This window comes from Equus przewalskii, chromosome 23 (assembly GCF_037783145.1).
Source record: "Equus przewalskii isolate Varuska chromosome 23, EquPr2, whole genome shotgun sequence".
Lineage (NCBI taxonomy): Eukaryota > Metazoa > Chordata > Mammalia > Perissodactyla > Equidae > Equus > Equus przewalskii.
In genome coordinates, this window is record NC_091853.1 from 5,341,290 (window position 1) to 5,362,589 (window position 21,300).

The window sequence follows — 21,300 nt, forward strand, 5'->3', positions numbered from 1 at the left end:
TCAATGAAAAGTTTTGAGAATTCATCAACAGCTATGACGTCACTGTTAAAAGTTTAAAGACTAAAATGTTTTGTCACTTGTTCCCTTGGGAATATCCATCATCTACCTACCTACCTATCTAGGTAAATGAGAAGTTTCTACTCAGTTAACATCTGCCCATGAGATGGGAGGATTGGAAATCAACATTTACATCAAATTCCTTGATACAGTGTCTCTCCTCAAATCTCACAATTATTCAAATTACCTTTTGCAGGACACTGATGTGTTTCTAAAGTGGCATTACCTCTATTACAAAGCTACAACAACTTGCTGTCTGGACTAATCCTTTGGAAGTGCTTATTGTTATAATGAAGTGATTACATTCTAGTGAATTACCAGACCATCAAAGTGCAATGTTTTATTAAACAGCCTATACAATTAAGGAGGCTGTATTTCAATAATAATGTGATCCTCTGTCAAATATTGTACTGCTTAGCTTAAAATGCAAAAAAACTGAATCTATAAATCTATTTACTTTTTTATCTAAGAAAATTCATCACAATATCTTTTAAAATTTTTTTAATTTTATTTTTTCCAGCTTTGAGATATAATTGACATATAACATCATCAGATTATCTGATTTCTTTTTGTCTTTGGTAAGAAAATACTAAAGGTATAATCTTTTGTAACGGAAGTAAGTTAATGAATTACAACACTCCAAATAGCATACTTTTATACAAAAAATGCTTATTATTTAAGATAGCATGGCATACTTCTCTAAAGATTAAGGACAATTCAGAGATGTTTAAGATGTTTATTCCGTTGGAATACACACACACACATACAAACACACTTATTTGATCAAAGTACGGGAATAACATAAAAGGGGGCAGGAATTGTAGAAGACCACTTATGTCCAAATACTGACACGGTACTTAGTATTAATGCCTTAATTCCCTTTCTAAGCCTGATAATACTATTACCCTTAAATATTTTCAAAAAAAGAAAGTTGAAATAAAAAATAATAGGATACTTTGTCATCTCAAAAAATTATATTTTAACCCTGAATCATAAGCTTCTCAAAGGGAAAAGGATGATTTCTTATTCGTCTCTATATCCCCAGAGCCCATGCAAGTGACTGTCAATTAAACAGGTTATTGAATAAAGGAAATTTTAAGTGTTAAAAGAAAACATTAAATGTATATCCTTACCTTGCTTATATCTTTATTTTATACTCTATAAAGTTAATTTCACTTGTCATCAGAGAAACTTTAAGTAAAAGTTAAAAGCATCTTTCGGAAATAACAAAATAATCTCCAATAGCATATATGGGATACTTCTGATTTACTAATTACCAACAGGTCATTAGTTAAGACCCTGTAATAGGAAAGAAACAAGATCAAAGAAATCCTTTACCCATTTTAAGTATGGGGTAGAATTGGTTTCTACAGAACATAGGCTATTTGATAATGAAAACTAATAAAAAAACTTGTAATATTGGGACAGTATAAGTTTTTGGCAATAAACAAAGATTTTTTTTATGATAGAGAATGCTTACATTTGGGATAGATGAGTACTGGTTAGTATATTCAATTACATATGTGGTAGTAAAATCAAGAATTTCTTTACTTGATCTTAACTATGAAGGCAAGCATCTTCATCTATATAAAATACAATTCAAAAGACAGTTATCTTATATAGATTATTAAAGTTTTCCCATATAACATAGGTTCCTACCAATAATTTTATAATATAAGCATATAATACTATATATATATATATATATATATAATGTATTTTATAAATACTCTGTATTGTACATTTGGAAGGATGATACTGAAACAGTAAATATTAAATATAAAATTAAGACCAAAAAAGTTAACATGAAAATAAAATACAGCATGGAAAATGGAGTAAGACATATATGTGTTTGAATACTGGCTGTGACCATTATAACTCATTTAATAAACAAACATCTATGGAAAACCTACTGTGTGCCAGGCACTGTAGATAACTTTGAACAAGATGGTCAAAGTTCCTGTTCTTCTGGAGAATATATTCCTTGGAAGGAGTTAGATAAACAAGTGAACCAAAAAATAAAAGATTAGGGTGCTAAAAAGGACAGTAACTAGAGCATGGGGGAGAACTGTCAAATCAACTTCTTTGATAGTTTTGTCAGGAAAAGACTCTCTGAGGAAGTCACAGTTGAGCTGAGACTTAAAAGATAACAAGTTAGTTACTCAAAAAGTCAGAATATTCAACTTAACTACTAAGGTGCTGAAGTGAAAAGGACCTTTGTGCATGTCTGTGGAACAGAAGGCAGCCCAAAGGGAGTGGAATTAGTAAGCAATTAGGACATTTGTAGGAGATGAGGCTGGAAGAATAGATACATGTCAGATAATGCAGGACTTTACAGGCCATGGTAAGGAATTTACATTGTAGTACAGGAGCATGGGAAGCCATTGTAGGCAGGAGGGAGACATGATCTGATTTACACTTTAAAAAGATTACGATGATTAATGTGAAAAAAGTAGATTTAAAGGGATGTTAAGCTAGAAGCAGGCAAATTAATCAGGAGGCTATTGAATGGTTCATGTGGCAGACGATGGTGGCTTGGACTAGGGTTCTCACAGTGGAAATGGAAAGAAACAGCCAAATCTGAGAGACAGTCTAGAAATGCAAACAACAGGACTTGCAGATGGTTTGCACTGGGGAGAGTGGTAACGGTGAGGAAAAGGGAGGAATCACGGAAGGCTCCAAAGTTTATGACATGAACTACTGGATGGTGGTGACATTTACTAAGATGCAAGATTAGGGGAGGAAACTGTGTGCATGTGGGAAGTCAAAAGTTAAGTTTGATGATTTTATTTAACATTCAATTGGATATGTTAAATAGTGAGAGGACTAAGGCTGGTGGTGCTCAGAGGAGAGGTCTCATATAAAATATAAGTTTATCAGTAGTATTTAAAGCCACGGTATCTGGATGAAATCCTCTAGGTGGAGAGCGTAGTTAGAGAAGAGGGCTCCCCAAAATGGTACAAATAGAGAACAGGGCCAAGACTCTGAAGTAACAAGCATCTAAAGGGGAAAAGGAGGAGGAATATCCAGCAGAGAACACTGAGAAGGAACGGAGAATGGCTTAAAAGTCAGAAAAATGGGGTATCTTGAGAGCTGAAAGAAGGGAGTTTCAAAAAGCAGGGCCTGGACATCTGTACCAAACACTGCTGAGAGTTAAAGATGAGAAAGGTCCACTGGATTTGGCAATATGAAGATTACTGGTGATGTTGACAAGACAGGAGAAATTGAAGAGTGAATGGGAGTCTTTCGAGACGTATTTTATGAAGGGAAGTGAGAAATGGGCAGTAGTTGGAATATGAAGTGGGGCCAAAGAGTTTATCTTTGGAGATTCCAGATTATGTTTATATTCTGACAGGAATGATCTAATAGAAGGGAAAAGAAGGATGACATGAAAGAAGTCCTTGAGAAGGCAAGAAGGGATGACGTTCAGAGCAAAATGGACTGATGAGATTTTAGGAAAAAGGGACACTTCCTTCACTGTAACAGAAGGGAAGACAGAAAGGTGGGTAAAAATAAGAGTAGAGATTGGGTGGTGGAAAGATAACCTTGGGCAAGTTGGTTTAACTCAATACGCTTTTTTTTTTTTCTTTAGATAATAATATCTCCTTCCCTGAGCTGTTGTGAAGATTAAATTAGATAAGAGATATAATAAACAGCAATGAGCATACTGCCTGGTACTCAGTAAATCTATTTCAATATATGCGATCATTATTATTAATCAACATATCTCAGATTGCAGATGGATTTGAAACCATTTTAGAGAATATAGTTTCAAATAATACAATTAGAATAAACATTAAGTCTGTATGGCATTGAAGCCTGCATTGTTTCTAGACCTTTCCAGTAATTTCATTTAAAACTGGACTGGACTATTCATGTTCCAGAAACAAACTTTTTTGAGCAGTTTCACTTTTAATATATATTTTTTAAAGAACAGGAGCAACAAAAACTTAAAAAAATTAATGTTTATTTTGTGCAGAAATTTTCTGTGGATTTTCAAATCCAGAATTTTGGATGGATTATGGACTAATGGTCTGATGCAGATTTAAAGTTGCAGAAAAACAAAGAAGCAAACTACAGAGCAGGTCCCCCTAGATACAGAATCTAAAATCCTGTTTTAGCCTCCATTATTTTTCTCCACATGCCAACCACAGTTGAAGTACACACAGATTAAGTACATATAGGCTTATATGAAAACCCAATAATTTTAAAGTTCAACATTTCTACATTCTAACACCTTCTGAAAAGCCCTAGAACAGTGCTACGCCTCTCTCTCTTTCAAATTTTCAAACCACTCCTCTCTCACCCTTTTTTCTTATTGGGATAACTAACAACTGGTACTTTCACAAAAGTGAGTCTTCTATTTTATCAGGAAATCTGACTTTACTGCCCCCAGTTTAGAAATATTATTCTGCGTTTCAATACATTTTTAGTAATTGTTTTTATGATAGTTATCTAAATCAATGAAAGGGTATTACACAGTTGATTTACACCAACATTTTAACTTTTATGAGAATAGAAATTATTTATTCTGTGAAAGCAGATGGTTATAACAGCAACTGTGATTTTAATGATGAGAAATTAGAAGCTGACTTTTTATGTATTTTGTAATATTTCATATATTTCATAAATATGATATATTTACATACAATATTAAAAATCTATTTATCAATGGCTATCATCTAAAATGGCCTTCTGAAAGAGAATTTCTTAACAGAGATAAGTTCCAGTTGCCAACCACAAAATAAGACAGTAGAAAAGACAGGAAGTATAAGTGAAAAATAAATTTAACAACATATATTAACTGAATCAAATAATTAATGCCTCAACCAAGAGGTTTCATTGTAGCAAAAAAAAATTAAAAAAATGAGATTTTACTGTACTTCAGTATGAAGATGCATACATTTAATAATGTACAAAATTTAGGTTGCTTAAATGTGATTTTGAATTTCCATTGATTTATTCAAAAGATATTTATTATACTTCCAATATGTGTAAGAACCCATTTGATAAGATGATTCAGTGGATGCTTATAACAATATTATTTTTACTTTAAGAATAGCTGTTATAATACAGAGATCAAGTTTTATGAAATCCTTTAAATTCCATTAAATACTACAGAACCTTCTCTAATCAAAAGTGAAAAATAATGTTCTGACATTAAATAAACTCATTAAGTGCAAACTTATGTTGAAACTGAACATAAAAATAATCAAAGAAATAACAAACCAGCATATTTTATTTGAGGGGAAAGAAAGGCTTGGTCTTTCAAAAGCATTAAAGTAGACCCAATTTGAATCTTAATGGTAGTATACATACATGTGCACCCACCCCCCACCCTGCCTCCCCAACACATGTACACCTTTCTTCTCTCAGTTTATTAACATTCTAAATCTTTCTCCCAGGTTTAGTCTTGCAGCCACTTACCTGATAAAGTAGGTCACTTAAAAAAGGAAGAAAGCCCAATAAAATGAATTACAAAGGCAACAAGATTAAACTGATTGCACTGTTTTCATACATCTAGTTGAAATTCTGCAAATATGCAGTTGGCTCTGGTTTGGCATTTAACAGCATGCGATCAGTAAGGAGGAGGAAATTTTATTCTCATTAACTGTTGCAGATTTACTGCAGTGAAAAAGGGCTATGTAACCCGAGATGTGACAGTACAGAAAGATCAAAGCCACGGACTGGAAACTAAATAAACCCTCTGGCTACTTCCTGCAAGGAAAATTCACTTTGGCAATGTAAAACAGAGCCCAGTTAAAAACTACTCTCAGTTTTATGAGCTGTCGTAGCAGCTCAAGTGGTTTGGACTGGCTGAGTTTAGAACATTATATTTCCTTGTTTTTGTCTTAGATACTTCTGTAAGCAGTTTTATAGACTTTTTTTTTTAAACACAATAACAACAACAAAAAAAGAAACTCTTTTCTTTTGGTTGAAACTGAGAGGGTAACCACTAAACTTATGAAAGCAGGCAAGTCTTCATTTGCACATTCCTTTCTCATTTAGTTCAGTTTAATATTTTGCTCTTAGATTCAGCAATATACACTTACTTTAATAATTCATCTGCAATCTGTACAATTCCTATTCAAAATAAGTGCAAATCAGTTTACAGAGCCCACATGGCTTGTATCTGAGGGGTGAGCTATTTGTAATAGCACATCTGGAAAGACTACAAGCAATATGGAGAATATGGGAATTAATTAATACTACACTTAAAAACCTACAGGCTCTAGGTTTCATCTGTTTTTTTTTTTTTAAGTATTTAAGAAAAAAATTTGGTTTAACATTTCCAATATAAGGAATTTTAAACAATTGATAAATATTTAAATCACATTGTTAAAATCAATCAAAACACAGAAGGGCTAGAATACATCAATCTTAAATCAGAAAATATCCCTGAGTTTAGGAGTATGCTCAGTATCATTGAATCCAGACTCAAAGAAAATAAAGATGACATGCTCTATTTTCCTCTCTTTTTATTTTTTTGGAGGGGATGGTGGCACTTATCAACCAAATTGCTTACAGTTTTGTTACTCTCGTTAGAATATGAATAAGCAAGGCTTTATAATGCTAATTTGAATCCTACTCCCTTAAAAAAATTCATAATTTTTTTGAAAATAAGAGTATTTCATAGGTTAAATATGTCATAAAAGCAGTCCTTGCTTAAGGACTTTCTATTTTCTTTCCATTTAAATTTACAACAAATTTTTATATATCAGTATAGCCAAGAAAAATGCTATTAATGCATATAAAAAATGTACGAACTTCAACACTAGATAATCACTCTTAAATGGTGCTGATATAATTAACTTCCCAGTCATGACTGGATTAACTCCCATGTCATTTCCTTTAGTACAAAGCCTCACCATAATTGACGTGTTAACATTTTTATAGGATCCAGTCATATTCAGATTACTTTTCTTTTGCAGACTCAGTTATACCGAATTTCTTCTCCTAAATGAAAGTCTTAATAAAGTGGCAATAATTTGGTTTTCTCTGGGAGCATCTTTGGACTTCTTATACAGCTAATAGGAATGCCTCCAAAAACTCTGCTCAGACCACCAGATTGAAAATTAACACAAACTTGACGAGGCCAGTTCTGTCACCAACTTCTCTTCCTTCTAAATTTCCAAATAAAAGTAAATCATTTAAAATATTTTTTCAAGTCAGGAATATAATTTCTCTAGGATAAAGCATTTCCCCAAGTTTCTAGGATTCTAAGCCTTGCTTTTTGGCTTGTATTTCTATATTTCCGTAAAGTTTACAATTTGCTAATGCTGATGTGTGATAATCTAATAAAATTTGGCCTTAAAAAGTTATAGGCCCAATTTACTAATAAAACCTAATTCAATTCTCCTTGGGAAATGCAAATCATTAGTGTCCAAGCAGTGGAAACAAATTTCCTTGCTTTTCAAGGCTAGAAAGCAGTTGTCTCTATTAAAAAATCTAAACAAATAAGACAATTAAGACTAATACACGAGGGTTAATTTATAGGCATAAAACAACAGCATCATGTATATAAACATTTACGTTGGTTAATTAGCTAAATAAATGATTTGCATGAGACATTAGCCCTTCTGGATGAGATTATCCCACTCATTTCTTATACAACTAGATTAATCTGTTGAGAACTTAATGAACTAAGAGAATTTAACAGTAGTGAACTAATTACTTAATGTGTGAATAAATTTTTAGCAACTTGCCTCCAAGCAATCTGAGGCATCAAATTGCAGTAAACCATGTCAAATGTATTACAGCAAAATAGGTAAACAATATGTTTTATTGCAAAACAAAACCTACCTACTTGTTCTGAATTTTAATAACATTCATTCTAAAACTTTCTAAAGCACAGTTCACTGTTACACTAAAATATTTACTTGCTGTTTGGAGGCAGTAATGGTATAAGAATAAGAGTGCTGCCTCTTACCAAGCTTAAAGGCTAACCTATTAGCTTTCTGTGTTTGGGCTAGTACCTTAAAAATCTCTGAGTCTTAATGTCTACATTTGTTAAAATGGGGACAATACTACTGTTTGCCCTATCTACCTTACACACTTGTTGATGATCAAGTGAGATATACGACGATATAAATGATAGCTAAACGCAAGTTATTAGTCTTTGTGCACTTAGATTTAGACCAAAAAAACCCGCCTGACACATTTTATTCTTTGAAACTTTTAGAAGGCTCTTAAGACATTCATCTTCTGAAATTAAAAAGAACCTAACTGGCAGAATTGCTATGGGAGTATTTAGAAAGAAAAATGTGATTTAATGTAAAGATTGTGCTAGAGCAAGAGTCTCACAGTGTAAAAACCATTTATTTGCATTTGTTTGATTTTCTCATCAGAAGTGTGTCACAAAGCTATCCCCACTCTTGCTCTCCTGTTTTCACCATCCCGCAAGTTTAAGAGTAAAATGACCACTTCATTATCTTAGATATACTTTTACCTGTCATATAGTATTATTTCTTAAGAACGGTTTTATTCAAGAAATTTTACCATACATTTCTGATTGGTTAATACTGATGAAGGTGGGAAGAACTTAAAATTATTTCTATTGGTTATACCTAGGTATAGGACTTATTACTGAGCTTAAAATACATGTTTAAAAACAATGTCACTTATATGACATTAAATATGATTATAATAAAAAGTTGCATAGATCTGGATATTTTTAGATTAAATCATATACTTTGAAACAAAGCAAATTTTAAAAGCAAATAGGATATTGTCTTGTTACCCGACCCCGTTGTTTAGGTAAATAAGTTCTACTGTATGTGTTTTCATTATGATTTAACAAAATTCCATTTAAACTGAGATGCAACTCTTGCAAACATTTCAACCTAGATATAGCTAAGAACAAGTATTAGGGACCTATGCAAATGTGCATATCAAGAACAGAGAGTAAATTAAACATATAACAGTGCCTTGTATATACAAAGCATTCAGTTAAGTTTTTGTCTTTTAATATTATACATTGTTTGATAATAGCCTTGTCTTAAAATGAAGATATATTTATACATTAAGATTAAATCAACAAATGTCACAATGTTTTAATACATGCAAATGAATATAAATGGAATGACCAAATATTCTAAACATACTGTCAACTTTCATTACTAGAATAACAGATGCAGCAGTGGTGTACTCAGTTTTATGCTATCAAAACATCATAGGTGAATAACTTTTTTATCAAAAAAGAATTTTCTTTTTCTTTTTTATTGCAGTGACATTGGACTATAACATTATATAGCTTTCAGATGTACATCATAATATATTTTGAATTCTGTGTAGATTACATCATGTTCACCACCCAAAAGCTAATTATAGTCATCCACTCACATGTGAACCTAATCATCCCTTTTGCCCTCCCTCCTTCCCCTCGGGTAACCACCAATCCAATCTCTGCTGCTATGTATTTGTTTGTCATTGTTTTTATCTTCTACCTATGAGTGAGATTAAAAAAGAATTTTCAATAAGGAAGAAGCAAATTAAAAGGTTTTTGTGGTCAATTCTTTAAAAAGTGAATAATTGGGGCTGACCCAGTGGCATAGTGGTTAAGTCCGGTGCATTCTGCTTCAGTGGCCCAGTGTTTGTGGGTTTGGATCACAGGCACAGACCTACACCACTTGACAAGCCATGGTGTGGTGGCAACCCACACAGAAAATAGAGGAAGACTGGCACAGATTTAGCTCAGGGCTAATCTTCCTCAAGCAAAAAAGAAAAAAAAGTGAATAATTTTATGTAAAGTGAATATCTATTGCTAAGTATATCTATTTTGACCTTCATATTTACTTAAATGAGAACATCAGGGTAATATAATCTAATATGTGGAAAAAATCATGTGGCACACAAGTAGGTGCTGAAAATAATGTTTATTCCACAATTAGACAAGTGTACCTCACTATACTCAGTATCTATTTTCTGACACACAACCATTTATTATATTTAGATAATTTATGTATCTAGTCTTTATCTCTGCTTATTTCATAAAGATAAATTCTTAGAAATAAAGTTACAGAGTTAAAGGAACTGAACAATTCAAGGCTCCTGTTTTCTATTATGAAATACATTCCACAAAGATTTTATCCATTGAAATTCCCACAAGAGGTGTATCAGAGTACCTCTTTGCTCCTATGTGAGGGTATTAGCATTAAAAAATCTTTGGCAATTGATAGACAAAAATGGAAGCTGACGATTTATTATGTAACCACTGTGTCTGGAAAAATTACTAAGGTCAGAATTTTTGTTAAAGACTTCATGAAGCATGTTCTCTGCTGAGAGAGGTTAATAGGAAAAGAAATTAATAAATAATAAAAAAGCTATGCTCATTTTGTTTTTTCTTTAAAATTGGCACTGGAGCTAACAACTGTTGTCAATCTTTTGTCAAAGCCCACCAGCAGATAGTTGTATATTCTAGTTGTAGGTCCCTCTGGTTGTGCTGTGTGGGACGCCTCAGCGTGGATTGAGAGTGGTGCTGGGTCTGCACCTGGGATCCGAACCAGTGAAACCCTGGGGTGCTGAAGTGGAGTGTGCAAAGTTAACCACTCAACCATGGGGCTGGCCCTGCTATGCTCATTTTTGATAAAAATTTTACAAAACTAAATAAAGTAGCTTTAGTTAATGATTATCTTTAAAAGGTTTTATAAGTATTTACCAATTCATATAGTTCCTACAATGTTGCTGAAGATATGATTGGTCTCAACATCTCTCAAAGGAAATGTTTCTAGGAGGTTCTTTTCAATTTCTTTTGATCCTTTCCATATAATTTCTATACTACTGCCACAGTAATGCAGGTCACTAAAACTTAAACTATTAGAACAAATGGAAGAGTTTGGGTTATCAATTAAAAACTGATAAAGGACTTAGTAAAGAAGGGATTTTACTTTCCCTCAAAATAAAAGAATTGATTGAACAGCCAAATTAGGGTTGTAACATAGACAGTAATTTGTTTTCTCCTTTGAATAACTGCTTTGAAATAACATCATAATATATACTTCTAAGAATAATGTGTAGTTCTGTAAACACTATACAATATGTTTTAGATAGGGAATATATAATTTTGAGCTTGCTTTTCTCCAGTGAAAAAACTGAGTAAACCTAATAGCTGAATATAATTAAGGTAGTCTTAAAGCTAAAGAAATAAGTCTAATTTTTAGAATTCTAGAGTAGAATTGTAGAATTTAGAATTGTAGAGTCCTCAGGAACTCAAGAAAATTTACACATCTGTCTCAGGAAAAATTATACATTTAAAAATTTGGGTAAAAGATTATTTCTTATACATTAAGGAAATAATTTGTTAGTTCTAACATTTCAACTGTCATTTAATGTTTGAAACAATAAATTGGAGAGAACAAAATATAAGGTGTATATTTGTATGTATAATATATATGTAACACTCAGAAAAAATGCCAAAGTAATTTAAGAAAGAAAAAAAAAGAGGCAGGCTATAAAATACACACACAGAAAATGAAAGTGTAAGAATCAGATGGCTTAGACGATATATACGTCTAGTTCATCTTTGACTCTAGTGAAATGGTCAGTAAATGACATCACTGTGCCAACCACAAAGAACTCCAGGCCTTCTGAAAAATATTTTTCAAAGCCCCAAGGAAATCTAAGCACTCTCTGCAATTTTTTTTCCAGTTTATGAAAATTGGATTCCTATAAAAGAAAAATGGACCATTTTTACTGCAACAAAAACTGATTTGTAAAAGCTGGAAGCAGTTTAAAAATACTCAACATGCGGTTCTTGTTAGTCGTGAAAAGTAAGAGTTATAATAAAAAAAGGTCCAAAAATATGGTGTGGATACATGGTATATAAGGGGAAAAAAATCTAGTCTTACTCCTATTATTTTTAATTAGCTTCAATAGCAAGTTCCACTTTACTTTCAAACACCAGTTCAGATTTTGGGAGGGTAAGATTTACATCTGACCCTCTGAGATTGGCAACTCTATAGCTAACGCCTTGGAGCCCCTAATGTATTTTGCATTACCTCTAAATGTCGGGAAATTCTGGCGCCAAGAGGTTCAAACTGATAGTGACACATGTCTAAAACCCAGGATTTGCTGTCCAACTGCCAGTATCTATTTTATCAAACATCCAGTCTCCCTTGTAGAATAGGATAGATGAGTTTAACAGCTTCACTGTTTCCAATTAAATTGCCTTGCTATATTATAAAAATGCAGGCTTTTAGATTAAGAAGGACCCCTTGACTTGGATTTTAAGAAAAATACCAATTTGAAATCTCTAAGTCTGGCTTAGTTTCCCTATGTTAACAGATTTGTCCTATTACTAAACTTTGTCATTTTAGGAAGAAAGTGAAGAACTTTTCTTTGAACAATTAAAAAAAAAACCTCTTATCATACAAACTGGAAATTTGTAATTTACCTTGCAGGAACTTGGGATCATCTACTCTACCTGAGCCCACTGAAACTGATATGTTAACAAACCCACAAAAATTGAAAAGCCATGAGTACTGGCTGAAGAGCATGCCACTTGGCACTGTCATATTGTTTCATGTTCTCAAATCATTAAAAACAATGGTAATGATAAAAATTCACATTTTAGACATTAATTGTTTTTTATTCTTCTTCTTCCAGATAACTTGACAGTGCTTATTTATCAAAGACATATAATAAAAAACAGAGAAAGAATTTGTAAGTCATCTGGACAATTTCCCTGATTTAAAGGGAAAAAAACCCCCTCAAAATAGATAACATTTTCTCTCTTTAAAAGTATTTAAAGAATCAGCTTTTTCAATATTAAAAATTCAATCAAGACACCATTCTTTCATAGTTAACCTAAATTTTTCATGTTGTCCGCTAAGTCTGCTTACACAGTGTAGATCAAGAATAAAAGTTCAACACCTCCTGTTTACATTTCTCAAAAAATACTCCTATTTTGCTTAAAATCAGCTAAAATGAAAAATTTCAAAAGTGGTATTCTAAGCTAATGTTATTTTATCTAATAGGCTTTAAATTTACCTACTGGATATCAGAAGCTAAAACATAGCTATTAGTTTAAAATTTTACATCTGGAACACTATGCAGCAAATTACCTTGCCAAAATATGTGAATAATTGTGTAGCAACTTAAAATACTTAAATCCTTGCAGAATTAAAAAATAAACCAGAGTTCAGATCCGTGGTTTGTTACTACCAAAGAAGAGCACAGAAACCCTATTAAAAGGGAATCCTAACTAACCAAAAATGATTGAATAAAAGAAAGAGTAAATGATTCCAGAGGAGGTCAATAAAACAGAATGTAGCAAAGAATAACTATGAAGTTTTGGCTATTCTGTACACTTATGCTGTATCTCTGCTGATACATCTTAAAGTCTCTTTTTATTTGATCTATTATCTACAAAAAAACCTGAGGAAACTCACTGTAAATTATTTCTTCTGGAAATAGAAAGAGAAAATGATACAGTTACATGATTTAAGGCCTGAAAAATTACAAATGACAAGAGATGAAAGACACAACTTTCTCAGGGGAAGTTCTTCTTAAAGGGCAAACAATTCTCAAATCAAAATGATTATAATAAAGAAGTATATCACTCTTTTGATTTGAAAAATAGTCTATAGTAAGTTTTATTAACTAATCCTGTAAGCCAACATTACTGTGATGTATCTTTTATGATGTAACAGAAGCTACTTAAATATTTTTACCCTAAAAAGGAACTGAAGTTACAAAGGTAAGAAGATTTTCCCAAAGTCATTTTAAAAAGTTATTAACAGAACCAAGGAATAAAATCCTGAAATCTTTGGACACAGTGAATAATCAGGCATTGAGTGTAGCCATCTCCCAAAACATTTTTTGGTTTTGTAAAATGAACATTTTTGAACATCAGAAATGAGAGATTTTACTGAATAAGCTTATTTAAGTTTGTTGTTTTGTATCTTCAATTTTAATGAAAACGTTCAGGTTCTTAAAAATCACATAATTACATTAAAAAAATAAAAGTGTCTTTCTTAAATAAGTAATGTATGATTAGTATCAGTCTGCTTTCTTTAGATTCACAGTATTTGAAGGACATACGAAAATAATGTTTTGTTCATAGTGAAACATAAATGGCAGAATAATTCATTTTGTAAATGCTATCAGCAAAAATCTTTGATATAGATACTAGAATTATATACCCAAATCATTTCCTCCTTTTCCAGTTATGTTTTAGAAAACATTTGCACAGTGAATTATCACATGATGGAGTATAGTAGTTATAATGATTAAACAGAGCCTCTATTTAAATAATTATAGCTAATATAGACAGAAACATCAGAAGTAATCAAAAGCCATATGCTTTCTGGCATTTCACCACGTTTAACTTTTATTTCCTAAGTCAAGGAGCTTCTCACCATGACAATCCAGTACACCGATACAACTATTTCTAAAGTGCTATTATTTATTAAAGTCCTCTACAAAACACTGAACTACGTTCATGTAAGGTTACAGCATTTCATGCAATACTCTTATTTTTCCACTATGCTTTTAAACATTGGGTCACAACCATCAATGAGTTGTGAAATCAATATAGTGGGCTGCAATCTGCATTTCAAAAATGAAATAGAATAGAAGAGAACAGAATATATCATTGTACATTACAGGCAGTAAGAGTAACTACTGTTTAAGACATTTTCATTTTCCATATATGCATAGGTATGTACATACACGTAGGTATATACATATAAACAAATATGTATGTGTGCACTGGGTTGCAATATGAAAGGTATTTCTTAATGTGGGTTGTGGTAAAAAAAACACTTTAAAAGTCACTGAGTAGGCTATGTTTCCTTCCAAATTAGGCATCACGTTATACTGGAAAGAACATCAGCTCTGGAGACATACAGACCTAAGTTCAAATTTTTTTCTCTACCATCCTACTAGCGTGAGTCAGCTACTTAAACTTAAATTATTGGAGACTTCCTTGATTTCTTTATCTGTAAAATAGCTACAATAATATTTGCTTTAAAATGTTGCTGTGAAGGTTAAAATAGATATGATGAATATTTGTCAAACAGATTATACACAATAGATGATCAATAATGGCTGCAATAATTATTATTAAAATGCCTTATTACAAGTGGATCATTAAGAGTTATAACATATTGGTCACAACTGTATTCTTTCCTTTGAAGAAATACATAGACACATTCTCCAAACAGAAAATAGTTTATGTTAATGAAAAGTAGAATTTTATAAGAGGAAATTAAATCAATAATTTAAAGAAAAGAATAAATAGCCTTAAGGGCAAATAAGACTACATCTACTCATTGAACTAGTTTAATGTGAAATTTTAACAATCAGCCTAAATGAAAATATTACACCTCTAGGAATGACATGAAGGGGAAAATATTGTTTACACTTTCTGGCAGATTTAAAAAATCTAGGATACCAGTAATGAAGTGGGATAACTCCTGGGGGAATTTTATTATAATGAAGAACAATGCTGGCATGTCTGAATTTTTTCCCCTAAATGTTTTATTTGAATACCATCCAGGGAAGAAAAGTCTTTAATATAATCAAAGCATCAATTTTTAAAAACAGTGATGTCTGAATAATTGTTAAAATACATATATTGTGTTCTTATTTTATATTATATTTTATTGGCTTTGGAAAGCACTTAGGAAACAATCTGGGTTCATTAATTTGGCAAAAGTACTATTTCAATAGACAGCCTGTATTTTCCAAAGAGATGAAGCATATATTTTTTTTCAGATCTGTGACCTCTATTTTTTTACATAGAAAATGTGACTTCATAAGTTAATTTAAAATCAAATAAGCATTGTCTTGAAAATATTGAGGATATTTTTCCTCTTCAATGAAAAAAGAGAAACGTGGGGTGAAGAGAATTCTAGTTTTGCAAAAACAAGAAAATCATCATATATTAGATTTTTTGCAGGAGACTGTTTACCTGCCAGGAAATGAATGCTGCCCAACTATCTCTCCATTTTGAAGGTGATAATCATTGAAGAAATCTGGACTTACAGCTCCCTCAGAAGCAATTAATCCATCTGGAAAGAAGGAAAATGGTAACTAGTGAAACATATTCGTAGGGAATAAAAAAGAAACTATCCTATCAAGCAACACAATAAAAAATAACCTGTATATTTAATCTGGAATGAAAAATGTTAGCATGACATGCTATGCTCTCTGGGAGTATGAACAGAAGACCATACATATGTAAGTGTTCTTTTACAACAATGCAGCAAACAGTTGAACATTTATTCAACATCTACTATGTGGTAGTACTATACTACCCTTACAGAGACGAATAAGATAATCTCTGCCTTCAAGGGGCTGACAGTCTTGTGGAGAACACAGAAAATGATAAGGGGTGAGGTGAGGTATGGAGGGACAGTAAGGATGGCCCACTCTAAGGAAACAGAAGGAGTGAAAACAAGGACATTAAACATCATGGTGTCAGTAAAGAGCAACACTCAGTATGTCTCACATTTTATACCCGGACAGCTTCATTTATGTAGCATGATTAGGGAATTAGATATTTCAAAAAAGTGAATTTCTAAATAAGCAATGCTTGACACTTTAAGTGCCAAACCTTAAAACTCACACACAAACTTGGGTCAGAAATTTTTGTAAATATATTTTACACTCCCTGTGTTTTTAAAAAGAACACTGAACATAATTTAAATACTTCTTGATGACTCAATCTTCATTACAAGCATCAATTATTATATAGTCATGCTCTAGGTTACTAGATAGACTTCACTACCTATGCTCAATGGCTCTATACTACTATGCTTTTTGAGTTCTTTTTCTTTGCTTATAAAGTGCTTCTTTTCCTAAATCAAAGTCTTTATTATTACATCTTGCTGATTTTAGAGTGATACCAGTTTCTCATTTACTCTAATCTCAGAATCTTGAGAACCTATTTTTGAAAAAATTAAGAATAACAAGAATCTGAGGGAAAAAGATCCAATTGATGGCTTCAGGGCTGTCCTATGCATGGAACAAATAAATTTTAGTATACAGCTTTTATAATAAGTATTTGGAAAGCACTGAGGCCTTTTAAAGTTTCCTTTTCTGAAAGTATTCTAGGTTGCTAAGTGACCTCTAGATAAACGTTGGCTAGGTCATACCCACAACACTGTTTATAAATTTGGCACATAGAAAGCAAATTATTCAGTCACCAGATGATCATTTTATACCTACCATATGGATAATAATACTGTGCTAGGTCCTGTGGGAAATATAAAAAAATTACAATACATAATTTCTGTTTTCAAGAATTTTAGGTTAAGGAAAATATAAGACAAACACTTAGGATGCAATTAAATAATACCTTTCATTAATAAATTATATACAGCAGGAATGTAAATATATACCAAAAGAGACCTGGAGGTAGAAAAAGTTCTATGTAGAGGTATTACTGTGTTCTGCAGGGGTTAGAAAGTCCTACTTGAGGAAAGAGGGCAGCAGAGGTGCAACTGATTTGAGTCTTGAAAAGACAGGTAGGAATTAGATGACAAGATCTGTTTGAGGAATAAGAGTATTAAAAATCGAGTAAATGGTAAAATTAAGTAATAGAGTTGATGAATGAGTGAGATGATTTCTATTTCTCTAAGACTCCTGTAACTACTCATTTGTTCCATATATGCATTTGTTACATATCATATACTAAAGACTTGTATTATTATTTAATTGTTGAACTGTTAATGAATAACTTTGGTATTCATCTTATTACTTTAGTAAAATTAAAATACTTAAGAGTGTCTAACATTTAGTCCAGTTTTTATGTTCTCTAAAAGTTAAAGATTCTATAAATCAAAAGACAAGCTAAACACAAAAAAGTTACAAAAAATGAAAGTATGGGAAATGCCAAGACACCATAGATTGAGAGCTAAGCAGCTAAAAAAAATTAATTTTATATGGATCTAAGACTTTGTAAAAAGTGTGGCTAAATTAACGAGGTTAAGACCACAAAAATCAACAAGTTCCTCTGCTACATTAAAACCAAATAATTGAGGATCAGGGTTTAAGATCTGCCAATTTTAGAGGAGCAAAGCTAAGTAAAATGCCAAAATAAAATGTATACCGCACTTTGAAAATAAACAAAAATATTCAAGTAGAATAAGATTCTAACTCTCAGAAATGTTTCAGACATAAATACAACCAAATAAAAAGATACCTGAATTATGTTTTAGAAGTTTATATCACATGAAACATGACCTAGTGAAGTAAGTCAGATCAGAAAGAAATTAAATGACAAACTGTTGTCAAATTCTTAACATCTTCATTTTGATTCAGAGCTCCCACTGTCTTCAAAGGGAAAAATGAGTAGCAAAAGATAAATGGAATACAGGGAACTACAAACTGAGAGCCCATCAATAGAAAGCAAACAAAATTTCTGAGTGTAAAGATTCAGCCAGAAATTTTATAAACCCAGAATACAACTAGCTTAATAATATAAAAGCTTGATATTAGGTTAGTAAAAAAGAGTAAATTTATACTTCTGAACTTAATTTTTAATAATCCTAGGGCCCTGCAATTCATTCAGTAAACTACAGTTTCTATAGTGCCCTTTAATAGCTTGACAAAATTTAGGCAACTCTAACATATGAGCAATTTTCTTCACTAGAATGAGGTATAAAAGTTAGATGATACCTTAAATTAAATCCTCAACTCAAGCACTCAACTCAAGTTCTCTGGAACTCTGTTTCTCAGTATTCTGCATCCAAAATTAGTTCTTTTACAGGAATACTAAAAAGGAATCATCTACAGTATTAAGTACAAACTCCAGATAAATCTAGGTGTGTCCTTCTCAAGCTGCTCCTCTAACCCTATTGTTTTAAAGACAACAAGGAACCAAGGAATTTCATGTAACATTTAAACGAACAGAGAACAAACAGCAGACAAGATGACATACACCAGAGCACTCTGTAAGCTGTAGAGCATTATATGGATGTAGGTTATTACATTAAATGAAACCTTTCAGACCATAGTTATATAAGACACCTCTTTGAGGTGCTCCAAATAACGAAGGTAAATATGGTTATACGTAAAATGGGGTATGACAAGGATGAAATCAAAGCAAACTTATTGTCAGCACAGGTAATTTATCAACCTTCTGGTTTCTGAAAGTCAGTTAAAAAACTGGCGTATATACATTGTAAATAAAAGTAAAAAATACAAAACTCAATAACTTCTTATATATTGTTACTGAAATAAATTTTACCTTTATTTTTTAAAGTCAAATCAAAACATAATATTGGGCATTTTGGTGAACTAGCTAAAAGTGAAATTGTGACTGTGAGGGAGAAAATAGATATAAATAATGGAGAGAATAAGAAAAAGAAATGACTAAAATAGATAAATCATAACTTATTTGGCTGTCCTTGATAAGACACATCATAGAAACACACAGGTAAATGAAAACTATGGTTTTGCAATGATCCTGAGACAGAAACAAACCATTTTAAGATTCACATTCCAGAAATACATTCACATGTTAAATACTAACATTCACCACAGTTGATGAAGAACAACAACAAAAAAGTAAAAAATCATTTAGAAATGTGTGGTGGCAATACAACTTTACAAATTATAACATACTTCCTCTGTGGATAAAGTACTAAAGCAAACAGCATCATTTTCATGATAGAAAAGGAAATTAATCAGTGACTAAAATCACAATAATTTTAGAGTTTAAGGAAAGAAATACTGTAACTAAAGGAGATGCTAGATTCCTAATTCATGTGACAACACCAAGATCTTTTTTTAAAAGTAAAAGCAAAAGAGAAACAGATACATTTTGACATATTTAACAGTTTGAAAATACAAAGGACAATACTAGTGACTAGGAAGAAGCAAACGTATTTCATTCTGCAGTAAAAGATTAGACCCAGGGAATCACAGGCTATTTAAACTAATCTCTGTGGCTGAAAAGCCACTAAAGCTGCTTTTATTGGAAGCAGCCTGAAGTTTTATGGAGACCGAGGCACTTAAATAAGATGGCTCAAGCATTCAAATGAATCTGTAATATTACAAATTTATCTGATGTTTCTGAAGATACAACTGCATACAATAAAAGCTGACATTATCTCAATTTTCATGCCCATATCAAGAGACACCACAGAGATTCATTTAGGTGACGAATTACTCATGGAAAAGTAACTAGGTAAAATAATAAACTAGAAAAAATATAGATGGCTTGATATGAAGAACTGTATCTCTAAACTCATAGCAATGTAATCTCCACTGCTAAACGTCAACCACATCATCAGGCTACTGGTATTAAAAAAAGCAACAACCATGAGGATATCTAATGATGATATTTCACCTCTCAAATGCTTAAATTTATTTATACTTCCATCAGCAGTGGCTGCTTCTAAATTTTGATATACAAAAATATACATAATTCAGATTTCTCACAAAAGCATAAGTTGTACAATTAATTATAAAATATTTCACTGAAAATGTTTGATTTTCATTTTAAGAGCTTAATTTAAATGAATTAATTTTGGAAAAGTGGTACAACTTTTGAAAAATCCGTTCTGAAATTCTGATTGTGTTAAAGCAACAAAGCTGAATACTGAGGTGGTTAAAAGTTTTATTTGGTTTTGGAAACTGGTAATTGATTCACCCTGAAAAGTAGCTATCAATCTTCAAAGCAAGAAACTTGATTCCAAGAAATTCTGATTTCTATTAACACAAAAATTCATATCATATATATTTTACATCATTTTACTTCATGAATATCTGAATATGTAAGAACAGCTGCTTGCCATTATTGAACTAAGAAATTCTGGTTGGTTGAAATTAATGATCTATTCCATCTGGTTTGAAACACAAAGCAGTATTTCATACTGTAAAGTTCAGTTAGGAAGAAATCTATTTAATGTTCAGAGTAAAGTATCAATTTTCCAGGATTCAAGTATCTATATCAAATATAAAAATAATTCAGTGTTTATGTGCAATTTGCACAATACATGTACACATGTAAACACGTAAGTGAACACAGAGTAGGAAAAAAAAGTAAGCCATTAATTCAGATCTAATTACTTTAATGCTTTTTATTTCCAACCTGCTATAGATCTTAATTAGAAAGCCTTTCCTTCCTCTCTTCAACTAAATGACTTCAAGGAAGTAATATTAATATTGGCAACAAGGTAACATATTAAAAGCCAAAATATGCAAAAACTTACCAATCTTTATGGAAAGAGGCAGTATGGCAAAATCAACGAGGTTATAACATATATAAGATATATGTAAAAATTAAATTTT

General features: G+C 31.7%; 1 protein-coding gene across 8 annotated transcripts in view; it reads right to left on the minus strand.

Annotated features, from left to right (window-relative positions):
• Positions 1–21,300, minus strand: part of KIFAP3 (kinesin associated protein 3) — a 176,194-nt gene that overhangs the window by 13,424 nt on the left and 141,470 nt on the right. For all 8 annotated transcript variants that reach the window (XM_070591042.1, XM_070591044.1, XM_070591043.1 and 5 more), the window contains one exon: positions 15,971–16,070. In XM_070591042.1, the coding sequence (XP_070447143.1) occupies positions 15,971–16,070 (100 nt within the window). The remainder of the gene's footprint in view (positions 1–15,970; positions 16,071–21,300) is intronic.